The sequence below is a fragment of the Linepithema humile genome, chromosome 7 (genome assembly GCF_040581485.1).
Source record: "Linepithema humile isolate Giens D197 chromosome 7, Lhum_UNIL_v1.0, whole genome shotgun sequence".
Classification (NCBI taxonomy): domain Eukaryota; kingdom Metazoa; phylum Arthropoda; class Insecta; order Hymenoptera; family Formicidae; genus Linepithema; species Linepithema humile.
Window position 1 is genome coordinate 11746364 of NC_090134.1, and position 21781 is coordinate 11768144.

Below are 21781 nucleotides of genomic sequence, written 5' to 3' on the forward strand. Positions count from 1 at the left end.
TCTCTTAATAATTATTGCTTTTGATTTATTTCATTTGATATTGTTTTGATTGATTTATTTTCCTAAATCTATCAAAGATTTACAAGACTATTTCAATCACAAGTAATAATGACTAACCGCTTATTGAGCTACTTTTTCTACTGAATGCAATCATTAAAATTTTTACGAAACAACATACAGAAAAACATTTAAACAAAAGAAAAAGAACTAGTAAAAAAATGCGTTTAAAAAGTTTAAAAACTTATTTGTTCCAAATAAAATATTCTTTCTCTTGTTATTGAATATATTAACTTTATTCCAGCATATGTTTCCTCAAATGTAATAAATTGTACTAAAAAAATATTTTTTTTTTATAAGTGCACTATTTATTATTTTTAAAAGTTTGGAAACATGAATTTAAACAAATATTTATTAAAACACTGTTTTTAAAATTAAAAAATTCGGATTCAGTATTTTAAAAATTCATTTACTACATTTCAACAACTATTGCACTGTAATATACTAAACCTGAATTTGATTTAAGTGAATTTTTCAACAAGAAATTATTTTATAATTTTAATGCATTATTTACTATAGTCTAATTGAGAAGTTTTATATTATAAACATTATTTATTTAAATTAAGTACATCTAATTTTAGTAAATATATTTACTAAAATTAAGAAAATTTTTTTTTCAATATAGGATATGTTGAATATTTAATATATTTATTTTAATATATTTGAATCCCATTATTATTCGCGATTGGTCCAAAATGAGCAATGTCCTTTAGCGATCCTTTAATTTTGTTGTTGAGTGTATTTAGTTCTATTATAGTCTACTTATAAGTATAATTATAGTCTTCTTATCAAGTGATTAAAAAACTGTTGTAGATCAAAATATTTTGGTAACAATATGAATAAATAGAATAGATAATTTAAATATATAATTAACAGTAACGGGTTTTAAATTTGTGTAAATTTTTATTTTGCACGATAGTTTTCGAAAAATTAAATTGCCTAAAATCGGATTTGTACTGTTCTCACCTCGTATTTCGGAACGTGCGAGCATAAATGCGGACAATCACCTCGTTCTAATAACCTACTCCCACACCATCGAACGACCAGAGCACTTGCTTGGTTGGTTCTCTCGTCAAGTCGAGTTCAGTCGTCGAGCGACCGGTTCCGAGATCCGGGACTCTGTTCACTACACTGTGTTTGATTCATCATCGCGGCCGATGCGAGAGTAGTGCCACGAGAAAGCAGGGCTTTTGCTTCTTTTACATCACAGGTATGCATAAAGAATTCATCAACTCTAATTTGATTTAAATTTTCACTCTCATCCATATTTGCGATCGATGCAACATCCCTCTGAATCGACCATTACGAGTAAATTTATTATTTTTATTGTTACGGAGCAAATTTGTTTATTAATAAGCCAAAAATATTGAGGTCAAATGAAGATCTGAATGTTCCGTTCACATTGAATTTTTTTACGGAATAAATCATATATCTCTCTCTATACAAAATACTCTCGATACAAAATTTCTTATGTGCAAATATTGCAAAAATGGATATCATCATTTATTACCTTTTTTTATTTACAATATTATATTTTTAGATTTCTATCCCTTGATGAAGCAAATATTTATTTTGCGGTATCTGAAATATCTTATATGTGTAGTGTGCGTGTAATAACCGGTTCAGTGATTCCTTTGTCATTGTGTCTTATAGCTTTCGAATATGGTTTTTTAGACACTTTCGTGCCTCTTCGAACCTTTGTCGCGGTGAAGCCGCGATCGATCAAGTAACAAAATTTAAAAAAACTTGCAATATATATATATATATATATAAAAATTCACTGTACAATATATCATTTTATCTCACAATCAGTACATTCTGTTTTATTGTAAAAATTCCACTTAACTTTGATTAGTACTTCTTACGCTACATTCTATATACATATTGTATTGCTGTTGGCATGTTGCTAATGGTTGTTGCTATACTTTGTATGCGTGTTTCTCTCTTATTTTTTGAGTGAAATATTTATGTTATTGCATAATGAAAAAGATTGCAAGATGAAGAAGATCATTAAATCTTAACCCACAATCAATCGATCTTGAAATAATCTTGCTAATTCGTGAATTTTTTTGCACTAATGAATTAAATTATAAATTTTAATAATAATACTTAGATAGCAAAATATTTCTAGAATTTTTTCAGTAATAATTTATACAATTGACAATATTTTTCAATTAACAGTTTATATAGGTCCGCAAAATTGAACAATTTTAGATCAACTCAAACTCAAAAATAAATTTTCTTAATTATTCTCAATATTTTTGGCTTATTAATCCAATTCTACATCAACTGATTTTTATACTTTTAAACTAAACTCATTGAACCTCTGCAATGAATTAGTGTCATATAATATACGAATATCTTAATTCTGTATCAATTATCGGACAATTTAATGGAAAAATTATTTTTTTTTTTTTAGTTTTATTTATCCTAAATATATATATATATATATAAAATATATTATAAATAAACAATTTGTAATGTTCAACAATTTTAAAATTTATTTATGTAAGCATATTTAAAAACAAAGTTCTCTCTATAAAGAATAAACTCCTTTTGTATATATACAAATTGTATATATACAAAAGGAGTTTATTCTTTATAGAGAGAACTTTGTTTTTAAATAATTGTTGAACATTACAAATTGTTTATTTATAATCCGACTCAAGCTATAAGCACTATGTCACGATTGTTGTGCAAATGGGTATAGACAAATAATTTTTTAGATCGAAATAATTCATAATTAATGTAGAATTATCTTTTCATTTTCTAAAATGTTACAATTTAATAAGTATAATAATTGGTATATATATTTGAGAAATAAATTTTTTTTATTATAGACAATAATTGATAATTGAGATTTTAGATTCCATATATTGGTTAATAATTAAGAATTAATGTGGTATTTATGAATTTCCCACTTACTATAGGTTTAGATTTTATAAAAAATTGAGAAATTATATTGTTTATATCACGGAGTAAATCTGGAGTTACAGCTTCTTCACAATTTGTTATATGAGATAATAAATCAATTTATATTATATATTACTTTAAAACATGATATAAAAGCAGGAAAATATATAAAATGTCAAGAGTTTGTAAAAAATAATGTGATATTAAATATGATATTTTAAATATGAGAACATATTAAATAAAGCAATATATATATGTATCTATATAATTCCAATAGTTTAAAGTAAATTAAATAATTAGCGGTCTATAGCACAATAGATCGATACACATTATATATCTGGTAAAAGAAAAATTTTTAATCTGAATTGCATTTTCTTGATTGCTTATATTGTATTTGCGATAAATTAATTGACATTCACTCAATTCTTGTGACACAACTCTTTTTACAGAAGCTAGCTCATCTCGACCAACATGCGTTTCCTCGTACTTAATCTGACGTTAATCTTAAACCTGCTAGTCATTAGAAAAGTTTCTGCTCATGGAAGATTAATAGAACCACCCTCGAGAGCTTCCATGTGGAGATATGGTTTTGACACACCTCACGATTACAATGACCATGAGTGTTATTGCGGCGGATTCACTAGACAGTGGCAACGAAACAAAGGGAAATGTGGTATTTGTGGAGATCCCTGGGATTCTTCTGTGGTAAGTCTGTTTTAAAAGAACTGCAGAAAAAAACAATAGATATTAATTGAAATAAAATGCAGAAAATACTTTTGTTTATTGCCTAAAGTTTCGAGAAATAATAATTTTCTTAAATAAATCTAATCTTATATCTGATCTAATATGTATACATATAATTGAAATAAAATTGATTAACGTAAATAAATTATAAATATGAACAATATCAATTTATATTTATAATTTATTTACATTAGTCGATGTTATTTCTTTTTTAGGAAAAAAAACAGGTTAATATTATACAATTCATATGTCTTACAAGTATTAAAACTAGATCGTAGGCTAAAGTAAATTTTAAATCTGTCACATAAGACAATCGCCATCAGCGAATAGTAAAAATCGGAAAAATTAAATTTCTGGATTATACTGGGTGACGCAAAAAATCTGCAAAAATAACTATTTGCGAGTCGAAAATAATAATCTAGCTCCACCACACGTACAATTACTTCTTGACATCCTTCTTGCAACACTGACTACACGCCATTACACGCGATTCTTCGCTCCGCTGGCCGTGAAGTACCACACAATAGTACTAATGTCGACACGTTCCCAGAAGTTATACAGTACGTAAATATGAAAGGTTTGGGATAAAATTATTTCTTTTTGTTTATTTTTTTGTTTATTTAAATGCCCGAGAAAAAATAGTATAATATGGTCAGATGTAAATATATATATATATATATATATATATATATATATATATATATATATATATATATATAATTAGTTATGAAAAGATTTAATAACATATGTAATTTTATATGATCATATAAAATTCAGATCTTTTCATAACTAATTATATATATTTACATCTGACCAATATTATAGCATTTTTTCTCGGGTGTTAATGAATAAAATATACTAAAATTTATATGGTAAAAAAAGTCGCTTGAATAAGCAAGTGATTTTGAATTCAAGATAAATATCGAGTCAATAAGTCACTTTTAATAAAGTGCATGTGATACTTTATATTATGTGATACTGTATATTATGTATTACTTTTATCAAGAGACATGGTGGTGTCTCGCGTCAAGTTTACATGCAATGCGCAAAAGAACGATTGTGTATTTACACGCGAGACCGCGAACTGAAAAGAGCCGAGATTAAATCCGAATCTCAAATGGGTTTGTTTTTTTATTGCTGCATTAAGTTCACGCTGCACTGAATTAAACTGAACTAGTGCAAGCGGAGACAAGCTAGTGTAAGCAAGTATAAAGAATGTTTTAGTGCAGTGATCAACATAGCACATCTCATGATATTAAACGAATGATTAGACTCTTCAGATCAAGAAAATATAAATCTAATGCCACCATTTGAACATATTTTAGATGACAATAATGATGATAATATATGTATTTTATGTATAATTTATTATTATTTATTATTATATTTTGATAACATTGACATTTTTTGAAAATTTAATTTTACCAAATCTAATCTAATAACCAATTTTTTTAGATTGTGATAAGTTTCCAGATAGCACAGTGAATTCGCAAAGTATTCTTCAAGTTTTCTTCTTTCCTGAATTGTAATTCTTTAGAAATTCATAGAATACTATAAGAATGATTCAGGAAGTTATATGCACGATAATTGGAATTCTTGAAAATTTCTTGGAGTATTCATATAGTATTATTCTATACTAACAGATGTGTATACTTTAGGAATTTAAGAGGAATAGTTTTAGAATAGATAAAGGATTACAAAATACTTAGTAAACATCAACTAACAGTAATATTACATCAATATTATAATTTCACTCAACAATATAAATGCACTATAACATGTTGTATACAGGGTGTCCGATAATTGCTGAATCACCTCTTCCCAGACAGCACAAGTACGTTCTATGAACATTCATAGAATAATATTAGAGAATGTTTGAATATTCCTAGAATATTCTTACATTATGATTGGTGTTCCTGTGAACTTCCAGTGGAACATTAGAAGTAGACAAAAAGTCACGTTCTGTGAACGTCCTATGAATATGCTATAGAATATTGTATGAATATCTTAGAACATATATACTGGAAGGGGCACAGCCTATCTAAATATACATAACAAAAGTGTCCCCTACATCTATCTATCCTTGTCTGTACGAAATCGGTCAATGCGCTTGCGCGAATGAATAACCGCTTAAGTTGAAAGTAGAAAGATTTAAAATAGGTGGAAAGCATTTGAAAATTTGATTATAACAATTTATTCTTTAAGTTATATTATAATATAATTGCAATATATTATAAATTATATATAATAATATGTAGTAATATGTAATAATAGTCTTGCGAAATAAAATATATATATAAAAATAATGATGCACATAACCAAAAACAAATACTGTAATGAACAATAATTATATACAGGATGTATAGGATGAACTAAAATAAAATAACAAACTTTGAAGAGCGAGACCAAACATGAAAAAAAATTTGACATCAACATATGTCCGTCAAACCCACTGTTACTGATATAAAATATATATTATTAATAAAAAATAAAAAAGTAATATTTATTATTATGTAATATTCTCGCTCTTCTAAAGTTTGTTATCTTATTTTAATTATATCTTGTATATATAGTAACTAGTACAATAAAAATTATTATAATAAATAATTAAAAAAATATTTAAAAACTTCATTGAAGTTTAAATAGTATTAGTTTTGTATACTTTTTTATGATTATTTCTTTAGACTTGATTATATTGGAAGGCTTGTCATAGATAAGCTTGTCTAGTTTGTCATCACACACATCAACATAATCGACGTATTGCAATAAAATGTACAGACAAGGACAGATAGATGTTGAGGACAACGGCAAGTCAGCTATGCCCCTTCCAGTATATATGTTCTAAGATGAATATTCTAATTACTTCACATAATAGTTTAATTATATTCCGTAAATATTATAAGGACATTCTCTGGATATTAAATGAATTTTCAGAGAATATTCTGCGTATTTTCATGGAATATTCTGATGAGAGGATATAGGTAATGCAAGAAAAATATATAGATATACAAATATTATAGATTTATATTATATAATTAATATATATACAGGGTGTTTCATAATGTTCGTGCCAACACTTGTGTGCGAATAGAGTGCGGTAAACTGAATAGAAAAGTCTTTTACCGTTTTGCAATTTTCGCAATAGTAATTGAGATATTAATTAAAGGGGATTGATGAATAATCGCGCGTTGCGCGTAGCTAGATCGTGGGCTGTACACTCTAAACGTGACAACAACGAGGATCGCATGACAACGAAAAATAACACGTAGCGAGAGCAGGAGTGATATGCGTTGTTATTTTTCGTTGCCATGCGATTCTCATTGCTGTCACGCCTAGAGCGTACAGCCTACGATCTAGCCGCGATCAACGCGCGATTATTCGTCAATCCCTTTTAATTAATATCTCAATTACTATTGCGAAAATTGCAAAATGGTAAAAGACTTTTCTATTCAGTTTACCGCACTCTATCCGTACACGAGCGTTGGCACGGACATTATAAAACACCCTGTATATGTATAATTAGTTATGAAAAGATCTGATAACATGTAATATTTTATATGATTATATAAAATTACATATGTTATGAGATCTTTTCGTAAATAATTATATATATTTATATCTGACCAATTATACCATTTTTTCTCGGGTATATAAAATATAAATATAAGTAAATAACTATAAAATATAAAGTAAATAACTATATAAAAAATATTGTTCATAATACAGGATGTCCCATTTTAAATTACGCACCTGAATATCTCGTCAGGGGAGCCACCAATCCAAAAATAACTCTTACAAAAGTTGTTGGGTTCGAAGGGGGACATCGGATGGTGATTTTCAATTTTACCTTGACCTTGACCTTCAAGGTCATTTGAAGGTTAAATCGAATTTTTTAAATAGAAACCCCTATTTTTGATTCCAAAATCTAATAACTGGTGTCAAGAGCTTTTCAAAACACTGTAATGAAATTATTTTTCATTAAGTACTTTTCGAGTTATGAGGCTTGTAAATTACAGTATTTTGACATAAAATATAAAATATCTTAAAACATTCAGTTTTTGAGAATGTTAACTTAATACTTTTATGTACAAAATAATGAGACAAATAAATTGGTATAAAGAAAACACATTGGTTTAAAAAAAAAGTATGCAGTTGCATGTTGCAAATTACATATTTTTTCTTGAAAGCAACTATGTGTTTTCTTTATACCAATTGATTTGTCTCATTATTTTGTGCATAAAAGTATTAAGGTAAGATTCTCAAAAACTGAATGTTTTACAAGATATTTTATATTTTATGTCAAAATACTGTAATTTACAAGCCTCATAACTCGAAAAGTACTTAATGAAAAATAACTTTATTATAGTGTTTTAAAAAGCTCTTGACACCAGCTATTAGATTTTGGAATCAAAAATAGGGGTTTTTATTTAAAAAATTTGATTTGACCTTCAAATGACCTTGAAAGTCAAGGTCAAGGTGAAATTGAAAATCACCATCCGATGTCCCCCTCCGAACCCAACAACTTTTGTAAGGGTTATTTTCGGATTGGTGGCTCCCCTGACGAGATATTCAGGTGCGTAATTTAAAATGGGACATCCTGTATATTATTCACAAAAACAGAAAACTTTCTTCAAATTTGATAAAAGTTAACAATATCACAGCTTAATTTTCTCAAATTCAGATTATAAGTACAATTTCAGTGCTTATAATTTAATTTTAAAAGAATTGTTAATTATTTTAATATTAAATAGGTTACTTTAATATTTAATAGATTACTTAAAAATATTTATAATTTATTTATTAATATATTTATTAATATTTACAATATATTTATTAATATTTACAATATATTTATTAATATTTACAATATATTTATTAATATTTACAATATATTTATTAATATTTACAATATATTTATTAATATTTACAATATATTTATTAATATTTATAATATATTTATTAATATTTATAATATATTTATGAATATTTTTAATAGATTATGGTTACTTTTTACTACTATTAGGTTGTCTCAAAAGTTCTTTTTGTTTTCTTATTAAAAATTAAATACTCAACCTTTTATGAACGACACAATTTATTGATATACAAGCCATTCTGCTCTACCACCTTTCTCATTCTCTCCGGAAGCCTCATGATGCCATTTTTCCAAAATGTCTTTGATTTACTGGCAAAATATTGATCGAGGTGATTCTTTATGTCATTCAAAGAGTGAAATTTTTTATCTAAAAGAGAATTGTTTAAAGAAAGGAATAAATAGTAATCAGAAGGTAATATTAATAGTAATAGTAATAAAGGTAATATTAATAGTAATCATAGTAATCAGTTACTTTTCATGTTGGTAATATATTAAAAATTTAGATAATTATTAAAATATAAACATATTGGAGTGTCTTTCTTGGAACTTGGCCAGACCTTATCATTTATGAATTTTTGTGAGATATTACCTACTTTTTAGAGCACAGAATTCTACCCTAGATTTTAAGAGATAGAACGGGGGGTTGAGTATTTAATTTTTAGTAAGAAAACGAAAAAAACTTTTAGGACAAGCTAATATTTACGAAATTAAATGTGAAATTAAATTAATAAATGTAATTATCAACTTACTCGATTCTTGTACTGCTTGTTCTTCTTCAAGACCCAATGCAACGAGTACAGTAAATTGTTATACTGAATTTTGTTGCACTGCAATAAAGAATGGATTTGTGCTACGTTGCAGTGCAATGAAAAACGCTTCAGTGTTACTAGTGTACACTAATGCAGAAAGTTCAGCAATAAAGAACAAACCTAATAACGCTTGGTTGATTGATTTGAAAACAGGCTCAATCGATTGTGCATACTCAAATTATATTATAAAAGTATGTTTGTGTTTTTACTCTACGTACTCTATAAAAAAAGTTATAATTCAAAGTCAAAACGTTAAAAAATCTATTTAAGTTATCCCCATACAGCACAAAATATCCTGAAAATATCCTCAGGACATCGAGGATATTTCGGTGTCCCAAGGATGTTCTGAGGACATCGAGATCTCCCCAAGATGTCCTAAGGATATGTAGGATATTTTGTGCTGTATGGGTCGTCGTCTAGGATATACATTACGATTTTTGGACGTTAGTTGTGCTGAGAAATGTCAGCTAGCCACGTATGCGAATATTTAACAGTTTTTTTATAACTAATCAGATTATTAGGCTGCGCTGGCGGCGCTGAGAAGTGTGAGTTAACCGCGTTTATGAATTTCACAGTATTTTACATGTTATTAAAATTACCCATATTATTTAAAAACCTTTAAGAAAAAATATTTAAAAAGTAAGTATAAAAAAAATAAGTGTATAGTAAGTGTATAGAAAGTAAAATGTTGGCTTATTGATCGCAGTTGCAATTTTGACAAATCTGAAATATGGAAAGTAAGTTAAGATGTAACATTAAAATAAAATATTCTGTAAATTTTGCAAATATTATGAAACAGTAGTTGAAACATTTTACTATGGCCCAAAACTCTTAATCTTTTCTTCGAACTATTCTGAATAAAATTAATCAGACTAATCAGATTTTATCAATCTAACTTAAATTGGTTAAATTGATTTACTCATTTATAATGACATTAGCAAAAAAAAAAAAAATAAATATTTTATCCGCCAAAATTGTACCATACCACTTTTTAACATAGAATTGTTGTGTAAAAATAATGATCCATAGATTTTTCGTTTTGTGAATTATTGTTATTGTTAAAAATTGTAAAATGTTAAAATTTCTGCAAATTAATGATCTAACTTTTCGAATTATATGAGTTATTGTTGATAATATTAAATATTGTTATGAATTTACTCTGAAATGAATTTTTAATTACGAATGTTAGTAGCCTTGTGTGAGTGTGCATTTCGTTATGTAAATTTATTTTGTGTTTATATTTAGGTCCTGTTAATTACTGAGTCTTCAAATCATATCTCATTTTATATCTCTTCTTTCTTAAAAAGAATGGAAGTGGGAAAGTATGTGTAGGATAATATAAGAAGAAAATTCAATTTTATTGCAATTGTAAATTTAATACTGGGAGATAAGATTAAGAAAGGCGTTCAGTGTCGCTCTGCTTGTTGAGTAGCTTATTTTTCCAAAATCGCTTACACATAAGTGAAAAATTATCATAGACATTGTTGATAAAATAATGCCTATGACTGTTGCATCGAAGATTTTGACTATAACAAAAAAGAAGACTAAAAAAAAAGATTAATTTCGGAATAGTCTTTATAAAAAGACAAAATAGCGCACTCGACAAGCAGAGCGATATTGAATTTCTCTATGAATCTTATCTCTTAGTATTAAACTTATTACTACAATTGTAATAAAATTGAATTTCTTACATATCCTACACATACCTTCCCACTCTCATCTTTTCAAAGAAAGAAGAAATAAAGTGGGTTGGTGTGATTCAGGAATTTAATAGCTGACAGAACAGTAAATCATAAAGATGAAAAAGACTTACGCAACAAAATGCGCACTTACACAAAGCTATTAACATTTGTAATTGAGAATCCATTTCAGAGTAAGTCTACAACAATTTTTAATTTTAATAACAATAAGTCATATATTTCAAAAAGATAGATCATCGATTTGCGAAATTTTAACATTTGACAATTTTTAATGATGACAATAATTCACAGATCGCGAAAAATATGAAATAAATCATGACTTTCATACAATGATGCTATGTTAAAAAGCGGTATGATACAAATTAGTGAACAGACAGAATATTTATTTTTAGAAATTTTATTAATGTTATTACAAATTAATAAATTAATTTAACGATTAGATATAAGAGACAAGAGTAGAAGTTACATTATTCTTTGTAAACTTAAAAAAGGCATATCTATAAAAAATTATTTTTTTAAAAAAGATACAAAAAACGCCAAATACACACGATTGTTAAAACAATGTTGTATACATGTATATAAAAACCTGTAGAAAAAATTTGTCATATATTTTATCTATAGAAAAAATTTATTATATTTTATTATATTTTATCTATAGAAAAAACTGTCATATTTATTTAATCTAAAAAAACTATTGTATATTCTATTTGTATCATTCTAAAAAATATCAGAAAATGGCGTCAAGTGAGAATAAAAATTATACACATCATGACTACAAAAATAAAAAATTGTTTTATATTTCACACCAAGATACATTATTAAATTATAAAAAAATAAAAAAAATATTTAATGTAAAAAAACTTGGCGCGCTGCTACACTGAATAACACGTTAATTAATATAATGTAAATTAATGTCTCATGTTTAATATTAATACAAACGCATATTATAGCAAATAATTAGTAACATACAAAAGAAGATAACCGAGAAAGAGAGTAAAATACATTTTACAAACAATGGTAAAATATTATATCGGAAATTCGAAATTTTATCTAATATTAATATTGTATAATAACTAATTGTAAGTATATAATATTAAATTACATTATTACTTATTTTTATAGATTATTTAATGTGTTCCTAGATTATTTAATATGTAGCAGTGCGCCAAGACTTTTTGCATTAAATATTTGTTAAATTTTTATCGACGTCAATTTTTTAGTAATTTAGTAATATAGTAATATAGTTTTTGTATAAAATGTAAAATAATTTTCTATTTTTGTAGTAATGACATATACAGGGTGGGGAAAAAGTCCCTTAAATATCTCGATATAAAAAAAAACTTGATATAGAACAAAGCATTTTATAGAAAAATGTTTCATATAAAAGTTGTAGGGTTTTAAGAGACACATTGCATAGCAAGGTTGTGATCTTGAATAACGTTGTTAAGGTCACATAAAAATTACTTTGAAATTTTTTAATGGAAACCCCCATTTTTTATTGCATATTCTTGTAGCTTATTTTAAGAACTTTCCAAAACGCTATAGTTAAGTACTTTTTCGTTCAGGACTTTCTGAGTTATGAGACATGAATGTTACAGTATTTTGACATAAAATACAAAATATCTTGTAAAATATTCAGTTTTCGACAACCTTACCTTAATACTTTTATGCACAGAATAATGAGATGAATCAATTGGTATAAAGAAAATACAAATTGCTTTAAAAAAATATATACAGCTCTATGTTACAAATTACATTTTTTTTTTAAAGATATTTTGTATTTTATGTCAAAATACTGTAACATTTATGTCTCATAACTCAGAAAGTCCTGAACGAAAAAGTACTTAATTATAGTGTTTTGGAAAGTTCTTGAAATAAGCTACAAGAATAGGCAATAAAAAATGGAGGTTCCATTTAAAAATTTTAAAGTAATTTTTAATTGACCTTGACAACGCTATTCAAGGTCACACTAACCTTGCTATGTAATGCGTCTCTTAAAACTCTACAACTTTTGTATGAAATATTTTTTCTCAAAAATGCTTTGTTATCAGAATATTTCAGAGGTCCGGAACTTTTTCTCCACCCTGTATAATATTATACATAATGTGTATAATTTTTATTCTCACTTGATTTTATGAATTCAAAAACTTAAAGATTTTTCTAAGAGTCATCCCTAAGCAATATTAACAATATTTATCACAGTTGAATAGTAATCTACATAAAAAACATATCTACATATAAAAATATGCGATAAAATTTATTTTATATTATTTTTCAGCCACGTTCTCATGAAACAGGAGGCAAATATGGAAATAGTGTGATCGTTCGGCGTTACCGCACTGAATCCGTAATACCAGTTCACGTAGAGCTGACGGCGAATCATCATGGTTACTTTGAGTTCCGCATCTGCGCCATGATATACCGTGATCGGGAAGTGACTCAGGAATGCCTGGACCAACATCTGCTGCGCACTGAGAATGGGTCTACTCGCTACTACCCCGATCCTGGTAACCGAATCTTTGAGGGCTATTACAAACTACCAGAAGGCTTGACCTGCACACAATGCGTCTTTCAGTGGCGATATATCGCTGGCAATAACTGGGGCGATTGCGGCAATGGCACAGGTACACTATTCCCTAATGTTTCAACCAGGGGATCGATTGTGTATCATGCAATGTAGTAAAAATTACAAAAGTGAGCAAATTTACTAAAGTATCTATGACCTTATTGGTCAATAAGCTAGTAAATTTGCTCATTTTTGTAATTTTCACTACATTGCATGATACACAATCGATCCCCAAAATGTATGACATAAAATATATGTATATATGGCTTAGTTTACACCGATTGTTTAGTACGCGTACCAAGTATTAAATCTGCTTCTTTGATTGGTGTAGATTTTACACTAAACGATTTATACCTATCAAAGAAGCAGATTTAGTATTTGGTACGCGTACTAAACAATCGATGTAAACTAAGCCACTAACTGATTGTGCAGCTCGTCAATGCCAACGCTCTTCCACTTTGGCCGCTGTACTTCTATGCGCAAAAGAGGTATATTCTCTCGCTGGACAGAGTATATATCCATTCTGTGTGTCATTGAGATTCTATCAGAACGATAGAAAGTGCTATTATTAGGGGTACAAATAAGTTTTGAAGCGTTTTTTGTAGAACATAAAAAAGTAATTCAAAATTTAAATATTCTCCCGCTCTTTTCCGATTTTGTAGTGTTTATATGGTAACAAAAAAATAACAACCAACTTCACGATATTGTTTGTGTAACCTAAAATTGCAGCAGCTTGAAAACTGCAAACGAGAAACAATTTATTCGGCACTGCATTCGCTATGAATTCCATCAAGGAAAGAGCGCCGCAAAAGCGTGTGCATCAATTTGTTTGACTCTTGAAAACAATGTTGTATCCAAAAGTACGTGTGAATTTTGGTTCAGACGGTTTAAAGAAAGTGATTTCGACGTTAGCGATCGTGAACGTAGCGGAGCCCCTTTCAAGACTGAGGACGATGAATTGCAAGCATTACTCGATGAAAATTCGTCCCAAACGCAAAAAGAGCTTGCATTACAACTGGGAGTAAAGCAACAAACCGTTTCCAACCGTTTACAAAAGATGGGAAAGATTCAGAAAGAGGGAAAGTGGGTACTATACGAATTGAGCCAGAAGAACAAAGATAACCGTGTCGAAATGTGTCTGAATCTGTACAACAAACAGCACAGAAAGTCTTTCCTGTGGAAAATCGTAACGAGTGATGAAAAGTGGATATATTACGATAATCTCAAGCGAAAAAAATCATGGGTAGACCCCGGCCAACCATCCACATCAACGCCAAAGCGGAATATCCACGACCAAAAGGTAATGCTTTGTATATGGTGGGATATGCTAGGGTGTGCTATATTATGAGCTTCTGCAACCACGTGAAACAGTTGATGGTGATCGCTATAGTCGACAACTATTGAGATTGAACGAAGAAATCCGTCGGAAACGTCCATATACTGGCAAAGGATTGCGTCCGGTGAAATTGCTTCATGACAACGCTAGGCCTCATGTCGCTAAAACGGTCAAAGAAACATTATTGACGCTTGGTTGGGATGTTCTACCGCACCCGGCCTATTCGCCAGATATAGCGCCAAGTGATTATCACTTGTTCCGGTCGATGCAAAACGCATTGTCTGAGGTACGCTTCCAGAATATTGAAGAAGTGCGAAAATGAGTCGACGACTTTATTAAATCAAAAGACGAAACTTTCTTCACTGTCGGAATTCGTAAACTGCCTGAAAGATGGCGCAAGGTCATAAATAATAACGGAGAATATTTTGATACTTAAATGTATTATTGAATTTCTGCAAAAAAATCTTGAATTTTCAAAAAAACGCTTTAAAACTTATTTGTACCCCTAATACTTTATTCTATATAATAAGAATGATTCAAGGGTTGCAGTTTCTCTTGCATAACAATCTTACCATTTGCAAGATGGCTTTGCTTACTAAAGCAAAACATGTCTAATCTTTTCCACTTGTTTTTCTCATGATCATCGATCCAAACTTTAACAAAATGCAGTAGAATAAATGAACATATTTCCATTTTTAATTTCAGAATAATATACTTAAACTTTAAATAATCTTAAAATGAAGAAAAATGTACAATTATTCGTACATTTAATCGAATAGTATATTTTTTTCCACATCGTACAAGTGTCACGCTGTGAAATCACGCAATAATGTTTAGGAGCAGTTGGATGCGGCCCTCAGGAGGAGTTTCGAGCTTGTGCCGACATTGCTATCAACGATAACGAGGCAGCATTGCCGCCGAGGCTACCAAAGCAACCAACCATCAGTCCCACGCTCACTTCTACGGACAAATCGCCGACGGATACGAGTCCACGATCCGGGCCACGTTGGCTGTTCAGTGTTGTTGTTGCTGGCACGTGTCTATTGGTAGTGTTGGCCACTATGGCGTTGCTTTACACGTACTATTATCACGCCGGCAGAGCCAAAAAATGGCTCATGGCAAGAAGGCTCCTGGTGCAGGAAAGTCCGCCAGTTGCTCCGCCGAGGCATAAAAAGCATCATCATATCACGCAATTGCAATTGTAGAATTTTATATTTGATTGTCAATGTCGTATTTCTTAAGAGAAAAACAAGACTTTTACAACTCGAAGAAACTTTCGAGCTATAATGGATCTATATGCGATACTGGAGCCATTCAAATTCAAATAACAAGTGTGGAGAAAGTATTTAATTGTACATCTTGAGCAAAATATTAATATTTTCATATTTGGCACTGTACTCTCTTGTACATATATATAGGTCTCAATTATTTTATATTAAAAATATTTATTTTATACAATTATATATTTTTATTATATATTTTATATTTTTCCTCTTATATATATATCTGAATGTAAAATATCATTTGCAACAGAAGGATCGATTTATATTGATATTTTAGATTGATTAATACTAGGTTAGCAATTAATAATTTTTTTTTTGATAATTAATCATTGCACATCTTAAAACACAAGGATGCTGTAGAAAGTGCGCATCTACAGGGTGTTTCATAATGTCCGTGCCAGCGCTCGTGTGCGGGTAGAATGCGGTAAACTGAATAGAAAAGTCCTGTACCATTTTTCAATTTTTGCAATAATAATTGAGATATTAATTAAAAAGGATTGTCGAATAATCGCGCGTTGCACGCGGCTAGACCATGGGCTGTACACTCTAGGCGTGACAGCAACGAGGATCACACGGCAACGAAAAATAACAACATGTATTACTTGCTCTTGCCATGCGTTGTTATTTTTCGTTGCCGTGCGATCTTCGTTGCTATCACGCCTAAAGTGTACAGCCCATAATCTAGCCACGTGCAACGCGCAATTATTCGTCAATCCTTTTTAATTAATATCTCAATTATTATTGCAAAAATTGCAAAACGATAAAGGACTTTTCTATTCAGTTTACCGCACTCTACCCGCACACGAGTGTTGGCACGGACATTATGAAACACCCTGTATATATACATATAGAAAAAAATTTTTTAAGCAGTGCACTGAGATGTGCGCATGCAATTAAATGTAATGTAAGTCTAATGTACGTAATTCAATATTGGCCGTGCTTTCAAGTTTTCGACACACATGTATTGTACAATATATGACATTTTTTACCAAATCAAGCTTTTTAGCAGATCCACTAACGAGTGGTTTTTAACTAGTTTTTATTAGCAGAGTACTGTAACATTAGTAAATAACTATTAACTATATAAATAATTCAAAGTTAACGAGTAGTGATATGGATAGATTGAGAAAAGATATTTCATAAAAGAGAGTAGTAAAGTTACTTTTTATTGAGAAACATATTTCTAAAATCTTGATTATTCATTGATTGTCCGTTTCCATTTCCATTCGAAGCTGCACTGCTATTACCGTTATTCGTTTTAATATTACGAGGTATCATAGATAGCAAAGTCTTAGGTACTCCAAACGCTGTACGGCTCGTTATTGTTCCGCCTAATGACCTGACTTGTCCTGTGGCTTCTTCCATCATTTGACCTTTCTTGCGATCAGGTGGTTGACTTATTGCAACACTGATCACTTTGTCCTGAATCTTCATACCATCCGTACTTAAAAGGGCTTTTGCAGCGGTTGCTTCGTCGTGGTACTCAACATAAGCCAAACCCTTTGAGTGTCCATTGCGGTAAGTAACCAGACGAACTTCTTTCAAATCTCCATGAACTTTAAATATTTCCTCAAGTTGCTCTTTTGTTGTCACAAGCGAAAGTCCTGCAAAATGCAATCAAATATTTCTATTGGTGTAAGAATTAAGGAAATATTGAAAAATTCGAAAAATTTAGTGATACAATTTAAGTAGTAGTCTTGTGTAAATAAATGTGAGAACCAATTAGTTCAAAGAGAGAAACAATTGTTTGCAACTCGTTGTATGTAATTGTAATTTATGTAAAAATTTTATCTTACCCTTAACAAAAAGTTTATTCTTTTCAAGTGTAGAGTTGTACTTGAATCCGGAACTTCTGGTACTCTTGTTAGGATCGCATCTAGAAATGAACATGGGACGTCCATTTATGGGCGTTCTATCTAATTTTAAAGCTTCTTCTACAGCTTCCTATAAAATAATAAGTATCAAAACACTGTCTTTTTTAACTTAAACATTTTAAAAATTATATTATTTTTATTTAATTAATAAAATTATTAATAAAATTATTAATTAATAAAATAATACATACTACATTGCTCAACTGTACATAGCAATATCCTTTGCTACGCCCTTTGTAATCCTTGATCATTTTGAATAATGTTATCGGATTAACTGACTTCAGAGCTGTTTTTATTTCGTCTTCAGTCGCTGTATAATCTAAATTACTGACAAAAACTGTAACGTTATTATCTATTTCATGCCGAGTATCTTTATCGTCTGTATCTTTATCTTCTGTTGATTTGAAACCAGGTGGTGGTGCAATTTTTTGTTTTGATTCCTCTTGATTTGTGTCATTCGCGATTCTACCGCCAATATTTAAATGACCCTTCCATAATTTTGGTTTTACTTTCACATCAGTTTTCACAATTTTTGACGAAAAAGTTCCCAAATCTTTCCATTTGCCAATATCATCAGGTATCAATTTTCTTTTATTTGCTTTTTTATTTTGCATAGATGACTCACTGAAGGGAGCTTGTTGCGCCTTTTGCCTGTCCTCCATAACTTTATTAAGCTTCTCTTTCGTTTTTGCCTCACAGAATTCTATGTGTTTTAGAGTTCCTTCATCACGTTCAAAATCTATCCATGCATTTGCTATACTTTCTGGCCAATCTTTTACAGAAGACAAGGCTTTCTGTAACAATTTCCTTAAATGCTTTGTATCTCCATAACATCTGCAAGTCAATTAAAAGATTATTCCAAAAAAATAAGAATGCAAAGTTACAGAGACTAGTGAATATTAGTAATAAAATTATCATCTATTATAAACAGAATTACCTTTCTAACGATATATATTCTAACCAATAAGAAGCTGTTGCAGAATGTCCTTGTGAAAGGATATCAGCCCACAATATTCTAGCCTTTTCCATATTATTCGCATGGATTGCTTCAGTTCTTGCCCAGAACTGCAAAATGGTGCAATTGGGATCGCCATCTAATCCAAAATACTTAGCCAAATATTCGCATGCTCTATTGAATGTATTACGAATTACTTCTAAACGTTTTTCTTCTTCTACTTCATCAGAACATTGCCCAATTCTACGTCGCAAATATTCTAGATATGTAATCCACAAATTTCGATATTCTTCCGCTGTTGAGAAACCAACAGATAAAGCGTCCTCCAACAATTTTTGTGTTTCTAATATAGATCTTTCCCATTTTTCATACAATCTTATCCATTTTTGCCAAATTCTTGAGCACCATGGAATATTCCTCGACGCTCTTTGATAAACCAGATCTATCACGGATTCAATCTTTATTGTATCTTCCAGATAAGTAAGATAATCATACCAAATTGAAACCTCTAAGCTCAGATCAGTTATTGCTCTTTCATATAGAATTATAATACGTCCTGGATCGTGTTGCTGTTTTTCATATAGTAAATATCCTTTATAAGCATCGAGAAGCTCGCTTTCACCTTGTGCGGAGATGAGTTTTTCTTCATAAGGAAGAAGTAAGTTTAATTTTGCAAAAGCTTCTTCATATCCTCTCAAAACGATATTGTCATCGATAACTGCTTCCGCACCATCTCCCACCCGCCATGATTGGAATTCTTCATATGTTTTATCCATGTCCAATAGAGGACATGCTAATTGACGTCGAAATAAGTTACCAATACATCCCAATTGTTCTTTCTTTTCTGCTACATTTACAGTATCAATCTATAAACATATACATTAAATAGTTATTAGAAAAAAAAGAAAAACAGTGCACTTATAATGCAATTATAATTTGACTGTAAAAGTTTATCCCGAGTATATATTTCTACATTTACTTCAAAATCTTACCGATGCAAATAAAACAATTTCAAATTCTCGAAAAGCTTCCCATATTATTGCACCTTTGACAGTATGCAATCCAATAGCAGTTAGTGCACGTTCAAAAAGTTGACGAACATTATTAATTGCATCTTTTCCTGTCCCCATATTTCCAATAGTAAACTGCAAATATTCCAACCATACTTCCACAGCTAAAAAATATGGTATATATTATAGTATTGTCTCTTAATGTTAATGTTAAAGTATTTATCTATATAAATAATCAATCTTAAACTTGATACAATAAAGTAAAAGCTTTACACGCATAATCTTTGACAGCTCTCTCGCATAATTTTACTATTTCAGTCTTCTGCTCCCCTGTGATCGCTAACTTGATCTCATCACGCATCCAAGAAAGCCAAAGTTCAGGACTCAACGGATACAAATTGCTCATATTATCTCTAGCAATTCGCAGGCGATCCAACTCGCCCATTGTCTGCAACTTGTTGATCAGGGTTACGTGACTGACATAGTCGTATGCATTTTCTGTCAAAGAAGCCTGTAAAGATTTCACTTCCGCTTCATCAACATTCTCCTCGTCGTCGCTGTCAAATTCACTCTCATCATCCATCTTCTCGATAATTTTCTCTTCCGTTTCACTCGTCATTGTCTCTTCTTCAATTTCGTTTGACGCTTTTCGAAACGCTTTTTCGTTATTTTCTTCATTTGCAACATCCATCTCCATCTTTCTCTCGAAATTCCAACGCAATATGATTTTTACAATTTGCAGATGCAACCAGCTAACTGTTTTGTAATAATTAAAAAATCACTGTTGACTATTAAATTAATACTTTTCAATGCCGAAGGTTATGTTTACATAGCAATTGAAGTAGAAATCAAGACTGTGTTCCGAAATTCACTGCCAGTACTGAAAATCTACAGTTTACGTAACGTATATTGTAGATTTTTAGTACTGGCAGTGGCTTAGTTTACATCGATTGTTTAGTACACGTCCCAAGTACTAAATCTGCTTCTCCGATAGGTATTAATCGTTTAGTGTAAAATCTGCGCCAATCAAAGAAGCAGATTTAGTACTTAGTACGCGTACTAAACAATCGGTGTAAACTAAGCCAGTGAATTTCGGAACGCAGCCCAAGAGGTCTGTTCTTTATAGCTAGTTCAGCTATAAAGAACCATTGAGTAAAAAGAAACAGGAAAGAGCATATACTAGCCAGGACTAGGTAAATCCGCGGACGGATGTACGTCATGGCAGCCATCTTGAGCGACCACTTTTTGAAAGTGAGAGGGAATGCTCGAGCATTGCGGCAAGCGGCATACCGTACGCCGTACGCATTAATATGCAGTGTATAGTCTTTTATGCAACAGTGTATGCAAATAAACGATCAAAATGGTATACTGTAGAGCTTGTGGCATAACAGCAGCAGCTCGAAATCATGGAATAACGTTTCATCGGTTAGTATTATCAACAATAATGAGATTTTTATTTTGGAGATTATAATCATATGTATAGTATTGTGAAATTGTAGATTCACAATAATTACTAAATAATTTTCACTCACAAACAGGTTTCCGAAAAATCCGGATCAAAGAAATGCATGGATAAATTTTTGTAAGGACGAAGGATTTAATATAAATTTAGATTTTAGATTTTAACATTGCTCTTATGGAAATACTGCACGAGTGCAATC

General features: G+C 30.0%; 2 protein-coding genes and 1 long non-coding RNA gene across 4 annotated transcripts in view; 1 reads left to right on the plus strand and 2 right to left on the minus strand.

The window, feature by feature from the left end:
- The window catches only part of LOC137001113 (uncharacterized), a 55563-nt gene that overhangs the window by 20786 nt on the left and 12996 nt on the right, over positions 1-21781 (minus strand). The gene's annotated exons all lie outside the window — the stretch shown is intronic.
- On the plus strand, positions 1083-17884 carry LOC105678488 (uncharacterized). Its single transcript, XM_012378015.2, has 4 exons — positions 1083-1267; positions 3420-3675; positions 13375-13720; positions 15836-17884. Exons 2-4 carry the CDS (start codon positions 3442-3444, stop codon positions 16201-16203), a joined length of 948 nt encoding a protein of 315 aa, XP_012233438.1. The 5' UTR covers positions 1083-1267; positions 3420-3441; the 3' UTR covers positions 16204-17884.
- Positions 17427-21386, minus strand: LOC105678732 (squamous cell carcinoma antigen recognized by T-cells 3-like). Of its 2 annotated transcripts, none has more exons than XM_067359274.1 (7): positions 21181-21386; positions 20394-20876; positions 20103-20284; positions 19093-19976; positions 18347-18989; positions 18078-18225; positions 17427-17885 (listed from the first exon to the last, which is right to left on the minus strand). In XM_067359274.1, the coding sequence occupies exons 1-7, from the start codon at positions 21347-21349 to the stop codon at positions 17440-17442; spliced, it is 2955 nt and encodes a 984-aa protein (XP_067215375.1). In that variant the 5' UTR covers positions 21350-21386; the 3' UTR covers positions 17427-17439. The 2 variants fall into 2 exon arrangements, with proteins under 2 accessions (XP_067215375.1, XP_012233756.2); XM_012378333.2 differs by lacking the exon at positions 21181-21386 and adding an exon at positions 20950-20968.